Source organism: Stomoxys calcitrans, chromosome 1 (genome assembly GCF_963082655.1).
Source record: "Stomoxys calcitrans chromosome 1, idStoCalc2.1, whole genome shotgun sequence".
NCBI classification, from domain to species: domain Eukaryota; kingdom Metazoa; phylum Arthropoda; class Insecta; order Diptera; family Muscidae; genus Stomoxys; species Stomoxys calcitrans.
The window spans coordinates 227,045,251-227,060,944 of record NC_081552.1 but is presented as its reverse complement, the minus strand read 5'-3'; the positions used below and the strand labels follow the sequence as shown (position 1 = coordinate 227,060,944).

Sequence of the window (15,694 nt, the reverse complement as noted above, 5' to 3'; positions counted from 1 at the left end):
ACCATAAAAACAGGTTTATTGCCCGATTTCGCTGAAATGTGGCACAGTGGGCTGTGTTGGGCTCTTGAGATTCGAGTTCAATATTACCCAGATCTGATATTTAGATATAGCTGGCATATAGACCAATCTTGAAACTATATAATGCGCAATTATTTTGTGTTAGCCTTCCTGAATATTGTGAAGATCGAACTATATTTAGATATAGCTGATATGAATTCACAAATGATGCATTATTCACCTTATTTTTATGTTAGGTGCTTAAAATATACATATCGGATGTGGTGGGTATCCAAAGTTCGGCCCGGACGAACTTAATGCTTTGTTACTTGTTCTTATTATAACCTACACCATAGCTCCTCGAAATATTCATCTTAGACCCCATAAAGTAGATATATTCTTGATCGTCATGACATTTTAAGTCGAATTAACCATGTCCGACCGTCTGTCCGTCCGTCCGTTTGTCGGAAGCACGCTAACTTTCGAAGGAGTAAAGCTAGCCGCTTGAAATTTTGCACAAATACTTCCTATAAGTGTAGGTCGGTTGGGACAGTAAATAGACCAAATAGGTCCATGTTTTGATATAGCTGCCATATAAACCGATCTTGGGTCTTGACTTCTTGAGCCTCTAGAGGGCGCAATTCTTGTCCGATTTGACTGAAAAATTGGAAGTGGTGTTTTGGTATCACTTCCAACAACTGTGCTAAGTATGGTTCAAATCGGTCCATGTTTTGATATAGCTGCCATATTAACCGATCTTGGGTCTTGACTTCTTGAGCCTTTATAGGGCGCAATTCTTGTCCGATTTGACTGAAAAATTGCAAGTGGTGTTTTGGTATCACTTCCAACAACTGTGCTAAGTATGGTTCAAATCGGTTCAGGTTTTGGTATAGCTGCCATATAAACCGATCTTGGGTTTTGACTTTTTGAGCCTCTAGATGACGCAATTCTCATCCGACTTGACTGAAATTTTGCACATAGTGTTTTGGTATCACTCTCAACAACTGTACTAAGTATGATTCAAATCGGTTCATAATCTTCCAATATCTGTGCTAAGTATGGCGCAAATCGGTATATAACCTGATATAGCTGCCATATAAATCGATCTGGGATCTTGACTTCTTGAGCCTCTAGAGGGCGCAATTCTCATCCGATTTGGCAGAAATTATGGACAACGGCTTCTCTCATGACCTTCAACATACGTGCCTAATATGGTCTGAATCGATCTTAATACTGCTCCCATAAAAACTGATCTCCTAATTTTGCATCTTGAGCCCCTACAAGGCGCAATTTTTATCCGAATGGACTGAAATATTCCCCACTAACTTCTACAAAGTTTAGCATTCAAATCATTTATGTTCCGAATCGGACTATAACTTGCTATAGCTCCAATAGCATAATAGTTCTTATTCAATATTCTTTGTTTGCCTAAAAAGAGATACCGTGGCAAGAGCTCGACAAATGCGATCCATGGTGGAGGGTATATAAGATTCGGCCCGGCCGAACTTGGCACGCTTTTACTTGTTTGTCTGAATACCGTTTAATATTTTTCCTAACGATACTATCGGCGAAGTTAAATTTTTTTCAAAAGTTTGCCTTGGTTGAAAATTTCCTTGCTTTACTAGGCTGAAATTCAGATATGGGAAATTCTAACATCTTTGGCTCAACTCTCGTTGGTCCACAGCCATGCATCGGCTATGAGTCAAGAGTATCATTACCGCAAAATTAAATTATCACAACAAATTTATAAATCGCATTTAAGCTCAACAAATCAATTAGCGACTGTTACCCACCGCCCTCTTCTACCTCTTGACCATGCCATGCCAAGAGCTATAAACCAAAACCCAATCAATGATAACTCCACCATTTTTTTTCCAATATTATTTCTGTTCTTTTTTTTTTTTTTTTTTTTTTGCAGCGTCACGCGCATGCCCACCAACACATAACTGTCTGTCCACTGCTGGCCTTGCAGAGGTGAGGGCGTTGTTGTATTGGAGCAGTGGCAAGATCAATTTGTTGTTGCCCCCATGCTGTGGGATTTAACAAAGAATGGGTCAAAAGAAACCCAAAAGCAAGTCAAGTCATCTGTCAAGATTTCTCGTAGAGCGGCTGTTTTAGAAGATAAAAAAAAAAAATGTTTTCATTATCGACAATTCAGTGCTGTGGCTTTAAGCCTTTGTTCGGCCGGTGTAAATTGATTTCATTATTTTGCTATCGGTAATTAATGGAGGCAACAAAAAAAAAACACACACACACACACATAAAGGTAAACTCTTAAATAGGATTAAAGCGATTGGATGTTGTTCAGGGTACAAATGTGTGAGAGAGAGAGAGAAGGGGGGCTACACACACAACCAGAAATGTATGGAACCCCCTATGACACTTTTATTTGCTATTGACAGGTGTATCATTGGATTGTTAGTAAGTCATTGGAGTAAATGGAGTCATTATTTTTATTGCACAAACAATTGCCAACACAAAATTGTTTTCGCAGTTTATTTATAGACTGCAGAATAATGAAATAATGGTGTGAGTGCCGTTATGGGAAATGTTATATAATGCTTTCACATAATTTGCATATTTAAACAGGCGCAACAAACCGGTGGGATTAATGCCCACAAAGGTGATTGAAAGAAAATGGGTGATATTATTGGGGTACCCAAAAAGTAATTGCGGATTTTTTAAAAGAAATTAAATGCATTTTTAATAAAACTTAGAATGAACTTTAATCAAACATACTTTTTTTACACTTTTTTTCTAAAGCAAGCTGAAAGTAACAGCTGTTATATGAAAAATCTGACTATATGAAAAATCCGCAATTACTTTTTGGGCAACCCAATATTATGGGGGGATTATTGTTGAACTCATGGCTGTTGGACTAGATTTCAACGACCTGATTTGTTCAATGACCCGAATATGTTATAAACATAGAAACAATGCTCTGCAGAGTAGAAAATATTTGATGATGTTAAATATGCAGTAAATCAGGTCAGGTAGTTTTCCATCTTCAAAAAAACAAACTAATATAAAATTAAATTTTAAATGTTCATGGAAACAAGTAAAAGGTATCAAACGGTTATAATTCAGGAGAACATCTTTCTGTGACACCCAATTTTACTGTTTTCAGTATTTATAAGGAGTCACTCATTTCGTAAGTTCTCGAAACTGGTAAACCCTATAAAGCAGTGGTGGGCACACTAACATCTGTGCTTACTATTTCCAAGTATATGGTATAATGTTTTTGTACACGTACACTTAATGTCCAGTAGTATGTCTTTGTACACGTACACTAAAAGTCCAGTAGTATGTCTGTTTTTAACCACCACACCATTAAAGTTTACATACCCTGTAAAAAGTCCGGGGTTAAGTGTCCCCAAGTCAACACTTTTGTCTACTATGTATGCGACATGGTCACCAAAATGTCTACAATCTTGTCTACATTTTTATACCCACCACCGTTGGATGGAGGATATATTCATTTAGTCATTCCGTTTGCAACACATCGAAATATCAATTTTCTGACTCTATAAAGAATATTTATTCTTGATCAGTGTAAAAATCTAAGACAATCTAGCCATGTCCGTCCGTCTGTCCGGCATTCGACATCATTCTTCCATTTGGCCCAGATCGGTTCAGATTTGGATATAGCTGCCATACAGACCGATCTCTCGATTTAAGGTGATGGGGCCATAAAAGGCGCATTTATTGCCCGATGTTGCCGATATTTCGGACAGTGAGTTAAATTTAACCCCTCGACATAGTTCTTCAATATGGCACAAATCGGTCCAGAATTGAATACTGCTGCCATATAGACCGATCTCCCGATTTAAGGTTTTGGACCCATAAAGGGCGCATTTATTGCCTGATGTCGCCGAAATTTGAAACTGTGAGTTGTGTTAGGCCCTTCGACATCATTCTTCAATTTGGCCCAAATCGGTTCAGATTTGGATATAGATGCCATATAGACCGATCTCTCGATTTAAGGTTTTGGACCCATAAAGGGCGCATTTATTGTCCGAATTTGCTGAAATTAGGGACAGTGAGTTAAAATAAGCCCCTCGACATACTTCTTCAATATAGCACAGATCGGTCCAGATTTGGATATAGCTGCTATATAGACCGATCTCTCGATTTAAGGTTTTGGGCCCATAAAAGGCGCATCTATTGTCCGATGTTGCCGATATTTCGGACAATGAGTTAAATTTAGCCCCTCGACATAGTTCTGCAATATGGCACAAATCGGTTCAGATTTGGATATAGCTGCCATATAGACCGATATCTCGATTTAAGGTTTTGGGCCCATAAAAGGCGCATCCATTGTCCGATGTCGCTGAAATTTGGAACAGTGAGTTAATTTAGGCCCCTCGACATACTTCTTTAATGTTGCACAGATCGGTTTAGGTTCTAATATAGCTGCCATATAGACCGATCTCTCTATTTAAGGTTTTGGGCCCATAAAGGGAGCATTTATTGTGCGATGTCGCCGAAATATGGGATGGTGAGTTGTGTTAGGCTCTTTGACATTTTTCTGAAACTTGGCCCAAATCGGTCCAGATTTGAATATAGCTGCCATATATACCGTTCTCTCGATTTAAGGTTTTGGGCCCATAAAGGGCGCATTTATTAGTTGTGATAGGCTCTTTGACATTTTTCTGAAACCTGGCCCAAATCGGTCCAGATTTGGATATATTTACAGCCGGAAACACAAACACCAGCTAGTAGCTAATACATAAACCTGTGCGCCAATTTATCATCTGGAGAAGTAAGCTACCAACTCAGCCACCGGCACTCTAACACAAAAAAAGTTGAAACTCCATATCAAATGAAAATTTCTTAACTCTATTTTTATACCCACCGCACATCGAAATAACCATTTCCGACCCTACAAGGTATACAAAATTCTGATCGTCGTAACATTTTAGGACGATTTAAGGATGTCCGTGTGTCTGTCCGTCGGTTGCATTCATTCCAGACCCGATCTGACGATTTAGGGTCTTAAGACACTAAAAGCTGCATATTCTGTCCGATTTCGCTGAAATTTGAAACAGGAAGTTGAACAAGCGGCTCCGATATTCAAAACGAATATGATAAATGTCGGACTGTATTTATTACATATAGCTGCCATATAGACCGATAAGCCGATTTAAGATCGTAAGCCCGTAACAGGCGCATTTATTATGCGACTACGACGAAATTGAAAACAGTAAGTATTTTAACAGGTACTAGCTGACCCGGGCCCGCTCCGCTGCGCCTTCTTTTACTTTATATGGCACAAAAGTTTCCTTGGAATATTTATTTTCGACAATTAAAGATCTTTTAGTGAAATACCATGCTAACTTGACTAAGAGTTTAACAATATAAGTGCCTTTGTCTGAATCCCATATGATCTTTATTGGTCTAAGTTTGGATGTAATGTGTACTCCATTCTCAAAATACTTCATTTCAGCCCGATATTCTCATGATGTCTGATTTAGTGGTGTTTTCGGGGGAGAGGTGGTCCCACAGATACTTGGCTCTGAAAAAATATCAGCATCGTGCTCTTCTCTCATATACCATTTATTTAAACCCCATATTGGCATTGGCTTAAGAGGAGTTTACAGGATGAGGCCTCCCCCAAACACATGGCACCGAAATAGCTTATCAAATTCATTTTCTAATCTCAAATACCTTTCATTTAAACCACATATTGGCATGGTCGAAAATTTTGTTTCCTTTGGGGTTGTTTTGGGAAAGGGGTGATGCCCTCAATACATAGTCCTGCATTTGGATATAAAATTCGTATTCTACTCCCATATACCTTTATTTGAGCCCCATATTGCGATGGTCAGTAAACAATTGCTGTTTGTGGGGTATTTTGGGAAAGTGGTAGACCCCCAGAAAATTGGTCCCGAAAGTGGGTATCAATTGTTGCTCTACCCCCCAGTACCTTTCATTTAATCTCCACATTGACATGCTGGGTAAATATGCCCGATTTAGGGGTGTTTCGGGGATTGGAAAATCCCCAAGCCCGGAAAGTATATCAGCAACGTGCTCTATTCTCATATATATAAATATCATTTATTTGAACTCCATATTGCCATTGGCCTCAAATTCATTGGATATCAAAGTCGTTTCCTAATCTCATTTAAACTCCTTATTGCAAAAGTCAGCAAATATGTCCAGTTTGGGGTTGGCCCTAAAAACTTAAAATATTTAGTTCCACTTTCATTAAGATCCAAATTGTCTTGGTGAGCAAATACGTCCTATTTGGGGTTGTTCTGGTGGTGGGACATCCCCTAGACAGTTCGTCCCTAATGTTGATATCATATTCGTGGTCTAATCCCAAATACCTTTAATTTGAGCCCCATATTTCCGTAGTCAGCATACATGACCGGCTTGGGGGTGTTTTGGGGGATGGGCGGCCACTCAGTGAGTTGGCCTTGAAAATATATATCGGATTCGTGTTCTACTCTAAAAACCCTCTTATTTGAGCCTCATATTGCAATAGTCAGCAACTACTTCCTATTTGGGTGGTGTTGTGGGGGTGGGGGGTGGCCCCATAGACACTTTTTCCGAATCTTGATATCAAAGTCGTGCTTTACTCCCAAAGACCTTTCATTTGAGCCCCATATTGCAATGGTCGTAAATTTGTCCCCTTTGGGAGATGTTTTTGGTGAGAGGCGGCCCCCCAAACACTTGGTCCCATATTTAGATATCAGATTCGTATTTTACATTCAAATACCTTTTATTTAAGCCCCATATTCCCATGGTCAGTAAAGAAGTCTTGGTTGGGGGGTGTTTTGGGGAAGGGTTGAACCCCCAGAAACTTGGTCCCACATTTGGATATCGGATTCGTATTCTACTCGCAAATACCTTTCATTTTAATCCCATATTGCCATGGTCGGTAAATATGTCCGATTCTCCGATTTAGGGTTGTTTTGGGGCTTGGGGTGGCCCCCCTAGCACTTGGTCCGGCAATTGGATATCAGATACGTTTTCTTATCCTAAATACCTTTAATTGAAGTCCCATATTGTTATGATTTTTGTAAATATATGTTTGGTAGGTTGTAGGGTGGGGCGGCCCCCTTAGGTACCCCATCCAAAATTTGGATACCAAAATTTAATTTTTAGGGTACTATATGAGAGCACACATAAATCGCACCACCCATCTCCGAGATCTGGCGTTTCTGAAAATTCGGGTAAGGGGGAGGGTCCGCCCCCCCTTCAGATATAAAAAAAAATGTAGTACCCTATTTTCACCACGGGGTCATTATGCACCATCTGTGGAAATTTCAAAAAAAATCGGTTCAGCCATTTCTGAGTCTATAAGGAACACACAAAGAAACACAAATTGATTTTTATGTATAAGAAGAGAAAGAGATAATGGTGAGTCCTACTCATGCTTGACTAATTTTGAAAGTTGAAAAAGAAAAATTTTTCGGAATCCTCATTTCAATATCTCCTTTCATTTGACTTATTGAACACACAGGTTTAGTTTAAATATTAGCAACAATTGAATTTTTATTTAATTAAAAGTAAGACTAACAATCAACAATTCGCACTATTTGGTGAACTTTTTTAGAATCCCCAGTGGGTACCGAAACCATCGAAGCTCATGTGAGAGACCATGTTGGCTGGTGAGTAGTGGACAGTTTGGCTGCTACCATAGCCGGTAACACCGGGAGCATTGTGAGAGTAGGTGGTGGCATCGGGACCATGGTTGTAGGTGGTGGTGGCAGCAGGAGCGGCATAACTGACAGTCTTAGCAACAGCGGGGGCAGCATAGACAGCAGGAGCAGCATGAGAGTAGACAGCAGGAGTTTCATGGGAGTAGATAGTCTTGGCAACAGCAGGGGCAGCATAGACAGCTGGTGCGGCATGAGAGTAGACAGTCTTGGCAACAGCAGGAGCAGCATGAGAGTAGACAGCGGGAGCAGCATGAGAGTAGACAGCGGGAGCGGCATGAGAGTAGACAGCAGGAGCTTCATGAGAGTAGACAGTCTTGGAGACGGCAGGGGCAGCATAGACAGCTGGGGCAGCATGAGAGTAGACAGCTGGGGCAGCATGTGAGTAGACAGCAGGAGCTTCATGCGAGTAGACAGTCTTGGTGACGGCAGGAGCAACCACAGTCTTGGTAACAGCAGGAGCAGCATAAGTCACAGTCTTGGCCACAGCTGGAGTGTAGACATTATTGTTGATACGGGTATCAACTTTGTGCACACTGGAATAAGGAGTCTGCACAGACTTGGAATAATGTGAAACGGTACCACCGAAAGACCGCACCACATTTTGTTGGGTCGAAGCAACAGCATCCACCGAGGGGTTAACCACTTTGGTGACTACCGGAGCAGCAGCAGCATAGGTGGTGACGGGAGCATAACCGGCATTAGCCACAGCAAAAAGGGCACACAAGGCAACAAATCTGAAAGCCATTTTTCTGCTTATTAATCCAACGAAATCCAACTTAAAGTCACACAAATGTTTTGCAATGTTGATTGCTGAGTAATCGATGAACGAATGTTATGCATTTGCTGTTGCCCATACACATTTATATAGCAAATAACACAAAATTTGCAAATTCGAATCGACAGTTCAGCACGGTTTAACATGGTGGGACCTTCTTGGTTAATGCGTAAACGAAATTTTTGTTAGTTTTTCAAAACTCGGCCTAATCCTCTTTCAATTGATTTAATACCTTATGTTCTCCTAATGTTGATATTGTTATAATTGTTTTTGGGTATTTAGCGATGACTTTTAAAAGTCATCATTACAGATGACATGTTTATGTTGAATCATTGCAGATAGAGCAAAACGGGCAAAGCTGAACCATTTTAAAAAAGAAATAGCAATGGATTTTTATGTTGATCAAACTTCATTGCTTAAGAGGCCTAAAAAAAGAGACAAACATGTTATCAAGTGCGGGCCACGCACTGGATAGATGGCTCATTATACCATTCCTTTCTAAGGACTTTTTTTACATTTGTTATTACCTCAAGAAGTTAGCAACAATTGCGGCTTCAAGGAGCTCAAGAAGTCAAATCGGGAGATCGGTTTATGTGGGAGCTATATCAGATTATAGACCGATGTGGACCGTACTAGGCACAGTTGTTGAAAGTCATAACTAAACAATACGTGCAAAGTTTGAGCCAAATCGGATGAAAATTGCGGCATCCAGGGGCTCAAGAAGTCAAATCGTGAGATCGGTTTATATGGGGGCTATATAAGGTTATTGGCCGATTTGGACCGTACCTGGCATAGTTATTGAAAGTCGTAACGGAACACTACATGCAAAATTTCAGCCAAATCGGACGAAAATTGCGGCTTATAAAGGCTCAGGAGTCAAATCGGGTGATCGGTTTGTATGGGAGCTATACCAGGTCATAGGTCGATTTGGACCGTACTTGGAAAAGTTGTTGACATTCAAAGAAGAACACTACATGCAAAATTTCAGCTAAATCGGATGAAAATTGCGGCTTCCAGGGGCTCAAGAAGTCAAATCGTAAGATCGGTTTATATGGAAGCTATATCAGGTTATGGACCAATTTGGACCGTACCTAACACAGTTGTTAAAAGTCATAACACAACACTATATGCGAAATTTCAGCCAAATCGGATGAAAATTGCGGCTTCCAGGGGCTCAAGAAGTCAAATCGTAAGATCGGTTTATATGGAAGCTATATCCGGTTATGGACCAATTTGGACCGTACCTAACACAGTTGTTGAAAGTCATAACAAAACACTATATGCAACATTTCAGCCAAATCGTATGAAAATTGCGGCTTCCAGCGGCTCAAGAAATCAAATCGGGAGATCGGTTTGTATGGGAGCTATACCTAAATCTGAACATATATGGCCCATTTGCAAGCCCCAGCACTCCACATCGATATTCAGTATCTATGCAAATTTTCAAGCGGTTAGCTTTAAGCGTTCAACCGCTATCATGATCTAGACAGACGGACACATGGACATGGTTAGATCGACTCAGAGCGACTTTATGGGGTCTCAGACGAATATTTCGAGGTATTACAAACGGAATGACTAGATTAGTATACCCCCGTTCTATACTCAATTTGTATCGCTCCAAGTTAGACGATACCATCCCTCATATCTACCGTGCATACAACGTAGGATCTCAAGACACCAATCACCTATTTACATGTCCGCCAAAACAAAAGAGTCACTGTGGACTGCTTCAATTGAAGCAGCTAGGTCTAGGTCTGCAGCTATATGAGGTTATTTACCGATTTGAATCATACTTCACACAGTTGTTGCAAGTTATACCAGAACACTACGTGAAAAATTTCAGCCAAATCGGATGAGAATAACGCGCCCTATTGGCTCAAGAAGTCCTACTGGCGATCTAGTCATGTCCGTCCGTCCGTCTGTATGTCGAAAGCACGCTAACTATCGAAGGAGAAAATCTAGCCGCTTGAAATGTTGTACAAATACTTCTCATAAGTGTTGGTCGGTTGGGATTGTAAATAGGCCCTATAGGCCCATGTTTTGATATAGATGCCATATAAACCGATCTTGGGTCTCGACTTCTTGAGCCTATAGAGGGCGCAATTCTTATCCAATTAAAATGAAATTTTGCACAACGTGTTTTATCATGATATCCAACAACTGTGCCAAGTATGGTTCAAATCGGTTCATAACCTGATATAGCTGCCATATAAACCGATCTTGGGTCTTGACTTCTTGAGCCTCTAGAGGGCGCAATTCTCATCTGATTTGGCTGAAATGTTACACGGAATATTTTGTTATAGTTTTCAATAACTGTGCTGAGTATGGTTCCAATCGGTTCATAACCTGATATAGCTGCCATATAAACCGATCTTGGGTCTTGACTTCTTGAGCCTCTAGAGGGCGCAATTCCTGTCCGATTTGGCTGAAATTTTGCATGACGTATTTTACTATGACTTTTAACAACTGTGCCAAATAAGGTTCAAATCGATTCATAACCTGATATAGCTGCCATATAAACCGATCTGGGATCTTGACTTCTTGAGCCTCTAGAGGTCGCAATTATTATCCGATATGATTGAAATTTTGTACGACAGATCCTCTCATGACCGTTAACATACGTGTTTATTATCGTAGGAATCGGTCTATAGCCTGATACAACTCCCATATAAATCGATCTCTTTACTTCGATCCTTTTACATCTTGAGCCCCCAAAGGACGCAATTCTTATTCGAATTGACTGACATTTTACACAGGTCTCCAACATATAAATTAATTGTGGTCCAAACCGGACCATATCATGATATCGCTCTAATAGCAGAGCAAATCTTTTCTTTTATCCCTTTTTTGCCTAAGAAGAGATGCCGGGGAAAGAACTCGACAAATGCGATCCATGGTGGAGGGTATATAAGATTCGGCCCGGCCGAACTTAGCACGCTTTTACTTGTTTCTAGTTTTTTTTCGATATTCTCCCACCGTGCGACAGATTCTATACGTAATAGGCTCTCTGGAAACACCCCACCTTAGTCGCAGAGTTCCTGAATTTGACACTCAGCAGAACCAAGCAGACCAAAGATAGAACAATACAACATATTGTTACAACAACAACCCTATACTATAGTAGTGGTGTAGGATATACAAATCCCTTTTAGGTAAATCATCAACTCCATGCGGAGAAAAAACTTCCTAACCTTATTTGCTTATTTTTTACTTTTTGATTTAAATCGCAGTTTTACAGTTTTGTTAGCCTAACAAAAATTTATTATAATCTTGAGTTTTCTTTTTCTGTAGGACACTACTAACCCATTTAAAGTTTCATAGCATGCATTAACTTATAGAGCAGACAACTGCTATTGCTTTTATCTGATCAACAACAATCATCAACGCATGATCCATGCGTAGTGATTAGACCTAAATCCATTTAACCACGCCAATGTCACACGGTCAAATCAAAACAAAGCCAAAAAACTTGCAAAAAATCATTTTTGCTATATAAATGCCGCAGAGTAACAGTAAAATCATAACAGTCGTTTATCGATTACTCAGCAATCAACAATACAAACATTTGTGTGACTTATTTCTTTTGGATTAATCATCAATAAAATGGCTTTCAAATTTGTTGCCTTGTGTGCCCTTTTTGCTGTGGCTAATGCCGGTTATGCTCCCGTCACCACTTACGCTGCTGCTGCTCCTGTAGTCACCAAAGTGGTTAATCCCTCAGTGGATGCTGTTGCTTCGACCCAACAAAATGTTGTGCGTTCTTTCGGTGGCACCGTATCGCACTATTCCAAATCTGTGCAAACTCCCTACTCCAGTGTCCACAAGGAGGATACACGCATCAACAATAATGTCTACACTCCAGCTGTGGCCAAGACTGTCACCTATGCTGCTCCTGCTGTTGCCAAGACTGTGACTTATGCTGCTCCAGCTGTTGCCAAGACTGTCTACTCGCATGAAGCTCCTGCTGTCTACTCTCACGCTGCCCCAGCTGTCTACTCTCATGCTGCCCCAGCTGTCTATGCCGCCCCTGCTGTGGCCAAGACTGTCTATTCACATGAAGCTCCTGCTGTCTATTCCCATGCTGCTCCCGCTGTCTACTCTCATGCTGCTCCAGCTGTCTATGCTGCCCCTGCTGTTGCTAAGACTGTCAGTTATGCCGCTCCTGCTGCCACCACCACCTACAACCATGGTCCCGATGCCACCACCTACTCTCACAATGCTCCTGGTGTTACCGGCTATGGTAGCAGCCAAACTGTCCACTACTCACCAGCCAACATGGTCTCTCACATGAGCTTCGATGGTTTCGGTACCCACTGGGGATTCTAAATAAGTTCACCAAATAGTGCGAATTGTTGATTGTTAGTCTTACTTTTAATTAAATAAAAATTCAATTGTTGCTAATATTTAAACTAAACCTGTAAGCTCAATAAGTCAAATAAAAGGAGATATTAATATGAGGATTCTGAAAAATTTTTCTTTTTCAATTTCCCAAATGAGTCAAGCATGAGTAGGACTCACCATTATCTCTTTCTCTTATTCTTATATATAAAAATCAATTTGTGTTTGTTTGTGCGCTCCTTATAAACTCAGAAACGGCTAAACCGATTTTTTTTTGAAATTTTCACAGATTGTGCATAATGATCCGGTGGTGAAAATAGGGTACTAAACTTTTTGATATATGAAGGGGGGGCGGACCCTCCCCCTTACTCCAATTTTCAGAAACCCCAGAGCTCGCATATGGGTAGTGCGATTTAAGCGAAATTTTGTGTGCTCTCATATAGTACCCTAAAAATAAAAATTTGGTATCCAAATTTTGGATGGGGTACCTAAGGGGGCCGCCCCACCCTACAACCTACCAAACATATATTTAGACCAATCATGACAAAATGGGAATCAAATGAAAGGTATTTAGGATAAGAAAACGTATCTCATATCCAATTGTCGGACCAAGTGCTAGGGGGACCACCCCAATCCCCCAAACACCCCTAAATCGGACATATTGGGTTGCCCAAAAAGTAATTGCGGATTTTTCATATAGTCGGCGTTGACAAATTTTTTTACAGCTTGTGACTCTGTAATTGCATTCTTTCTTCTGTCAGTTATCAGCTGTTACTTTTAGCTTGCTTTAGAAAAAAAAGTGTAAAAAAAGTATATTTGATTAAAGTTCATGCTAAGTTTTATTAAAAATGCATTTTCTTTCTTTTAAAAAAATCCGCAATTACTTTTTGGGCAACCCAATATATACCATGGCAATATGGGACTCAAATGAAAGGTATTTGCGAGTAGAATACGAATCCGATATCCAAATGTGGGACCAAGTTTCTGGGGGTCCACTCTTTTCCCAAAACACCTCCCAACCAGGACTTCTTTACTGACCATGGGAATATGGGGCTTAAATAAAAGGTATTTGAGTTAGAATTAGAATTCGAATCTGATTTTCAGATGTGGGCCTAAGTGTTCGGGCGGCCGCCTCTTCCCAAAAACATCACCCAAAGGGGACAAATTTACGACCCTAGCAATATGGGGCTCAAATGAAAGGTCTTTGGGAGTAAAGTACGAATCTGATATCAATATTCGGGAAAAGTGTCTATGGGGCCACCCACCCCCACAACACCACCCAAATATGAAGTATTTGCTGACTATTGCAATGTGAGGCCCAAATAAGAGGGTTTTCAGAGTAGAAAAAGAATCTGATATATATTTGCAAGGCCAACTCACTGAGTGGCCGCCCATTCCTCAAAACAACCCCCAAACCGGTCATGTTTACCAACTATGGAAATATGAGGCTCAAATTAAAGGGAGTAGACCACGTATCTGATATCGATATTAGGGACCAACTGTCTAACGGACGTTCCACTACCATAACAACCCCCAAATAAGATATATTAGCTCACCAAGACAATTTTTGGGTCTTAAAGAAAGTAGAACCAAATATTTTCAGATATTAGCTCACCAAGACAATTTTTGGGTCTTGAAGAAAGTAGAACCAAATATTTTCAGATATTAGCTCACCAAGACAATTTTTGAGTAGAACCAAATATTTTTAGTTTTTAGCGCCAATACCCCAAACCCAACATATTTGCTGACTTTTGCAATAAGGAGTTGATATGAGATTAGAAAACGATTTTGATATCCAATGAATTTGAGGCCAATGGCAATATGGGGTTCAAATAAATCATATATAGATATATGAGAATAGAGCACGTTGCTGACATATTTTCCGGGCTTTGTGTTTGGGGGACCACCCCAATCCCCAAAACACCCCCAAATCGGGCATATTTACCGACCATAGCAATGTGGAGCTTAAATATAAGGTATTGGGGGGTAGAGCAGGAATTAATACCCATTTTCGGGACCAATTTTCTGGGGGTCTACCGCTTTCCCAAAATACCCCACAAACAGCAATTATTTACTGACCAACGCAATATGGGGCTCAAATAAAGGTATATGGGAGTAGAATAAGAATTTGACATTCAAATGTAGGACCATGTATTGAGGGCATCACCGCTTCCCCAAAACACCCCCCAAAGGGTAAACAATTTTCGATCATGCCAATATGTGGCTCAAATGAAAGGTATTTGAGATTCAAACACAAATTTGATAACCAATTTTGGGGCCATGTGTTTGGGGGAGGCCTCATCCTGTAAACTCCCCTTAAACCAATGGCAATATGGGGTTTAAATAAATGGCATTTAAGAGAAGAGCACTATGCTGATATTTTTTTAGGGCCAAGTATCCGGGGGGACCACCTCACCCCCGAAAACAACCCTAAATCAGATATCATGAGAATATCGGGCTGAAATGAAGTATTTTAAGGATGGAGTACACCTTACATCCAAACTTAAAGATCATATGGGATTCAGATAAAGGCACATATATTGTTGAACTCCTAGTCAAGCGATATATTGGGTTGCCCAAAAAGTAATTGCGGATTTTTCATATAGTCGGCGTTGACAAATTTTTTCACAGCTTGTGACTCTGTAATTGCATTCTTTCTTCTGTCAGTTATCAGCTGTTACTTTTAGCTTGCTTTAGAAAAAAAAGTGTAAAAAAAGAATACTTGATTAAAGTTCATTCTAAGTTTTATTAAAAATGCATTTACTTTCTTTTAAAAAATCCGCAATTACTTTTTGGGCAACCCAATACTATTTTTGTAGCATGGTATTTCACTAAAAGCTCTTAAATGATCGAAAATAAATATTCAAAGGATAATTTTGTTCCATATAAAGTAAAAGAAGGCGCAGCGGAGCGGGCC

At 40.1% G+C, this 15,694-nt stretch overlaps 2 protein-coding genes across 2 annotated transcripts; one reads left to right on the top strand and one right to left on the bottom strand.

Annotated features, from left to right (window-relative positions):
* Nucleotides 1-7,554: 7,554 nt before the first annotated feature.
* Nucleotides 7,555-8,409, bottom strand: LOC106094609 (cuticle protein 16.5-like). Its single transcript, XM_013261835.2, has one exon. It carries the CDS (start codon nt 8,407-8,409, stop codon nt 7,555-7,557), a length of 855 nt encoding a protein of 284 aa, XP_013117289.2.
* Nucleotides 8,410-12,042: 3,633 nt separating this feature from the next.
* On the top strand, nt 12,043-12,765 carry LOC106094608 (pupal cuticle protein G1A-like). The gene has a single exon (XM_013261834.2). It carries the CDS (start codon nt 12,043-12,045, stop codon nt 12,763-12,765), a length of 723 nt encoding a protein of 240 aa, XP_013117288.2.
* The last annotated feature ends 2,929 nt before the right edge of the window (nt 12,766-15,694 follow it).

Excerpts from the sequence above, each read along its gene's own strand:
- LOC106094609 (XM_013261835.2), bottom strand. The coding sequence starts at position 8,409 with ATGGCTTTCAGATTTGTTGCCTTGTGTGCCCTTTTTGCTGTGGCTAAT.
- LOC106094608 (XM_013261834.2), top strand. The coding sequence starts at position 12,043 with ATGGCTTTCAAATTTGTTGCCTTGTGTGCCCTTTTTGCTGTGGCTAAT.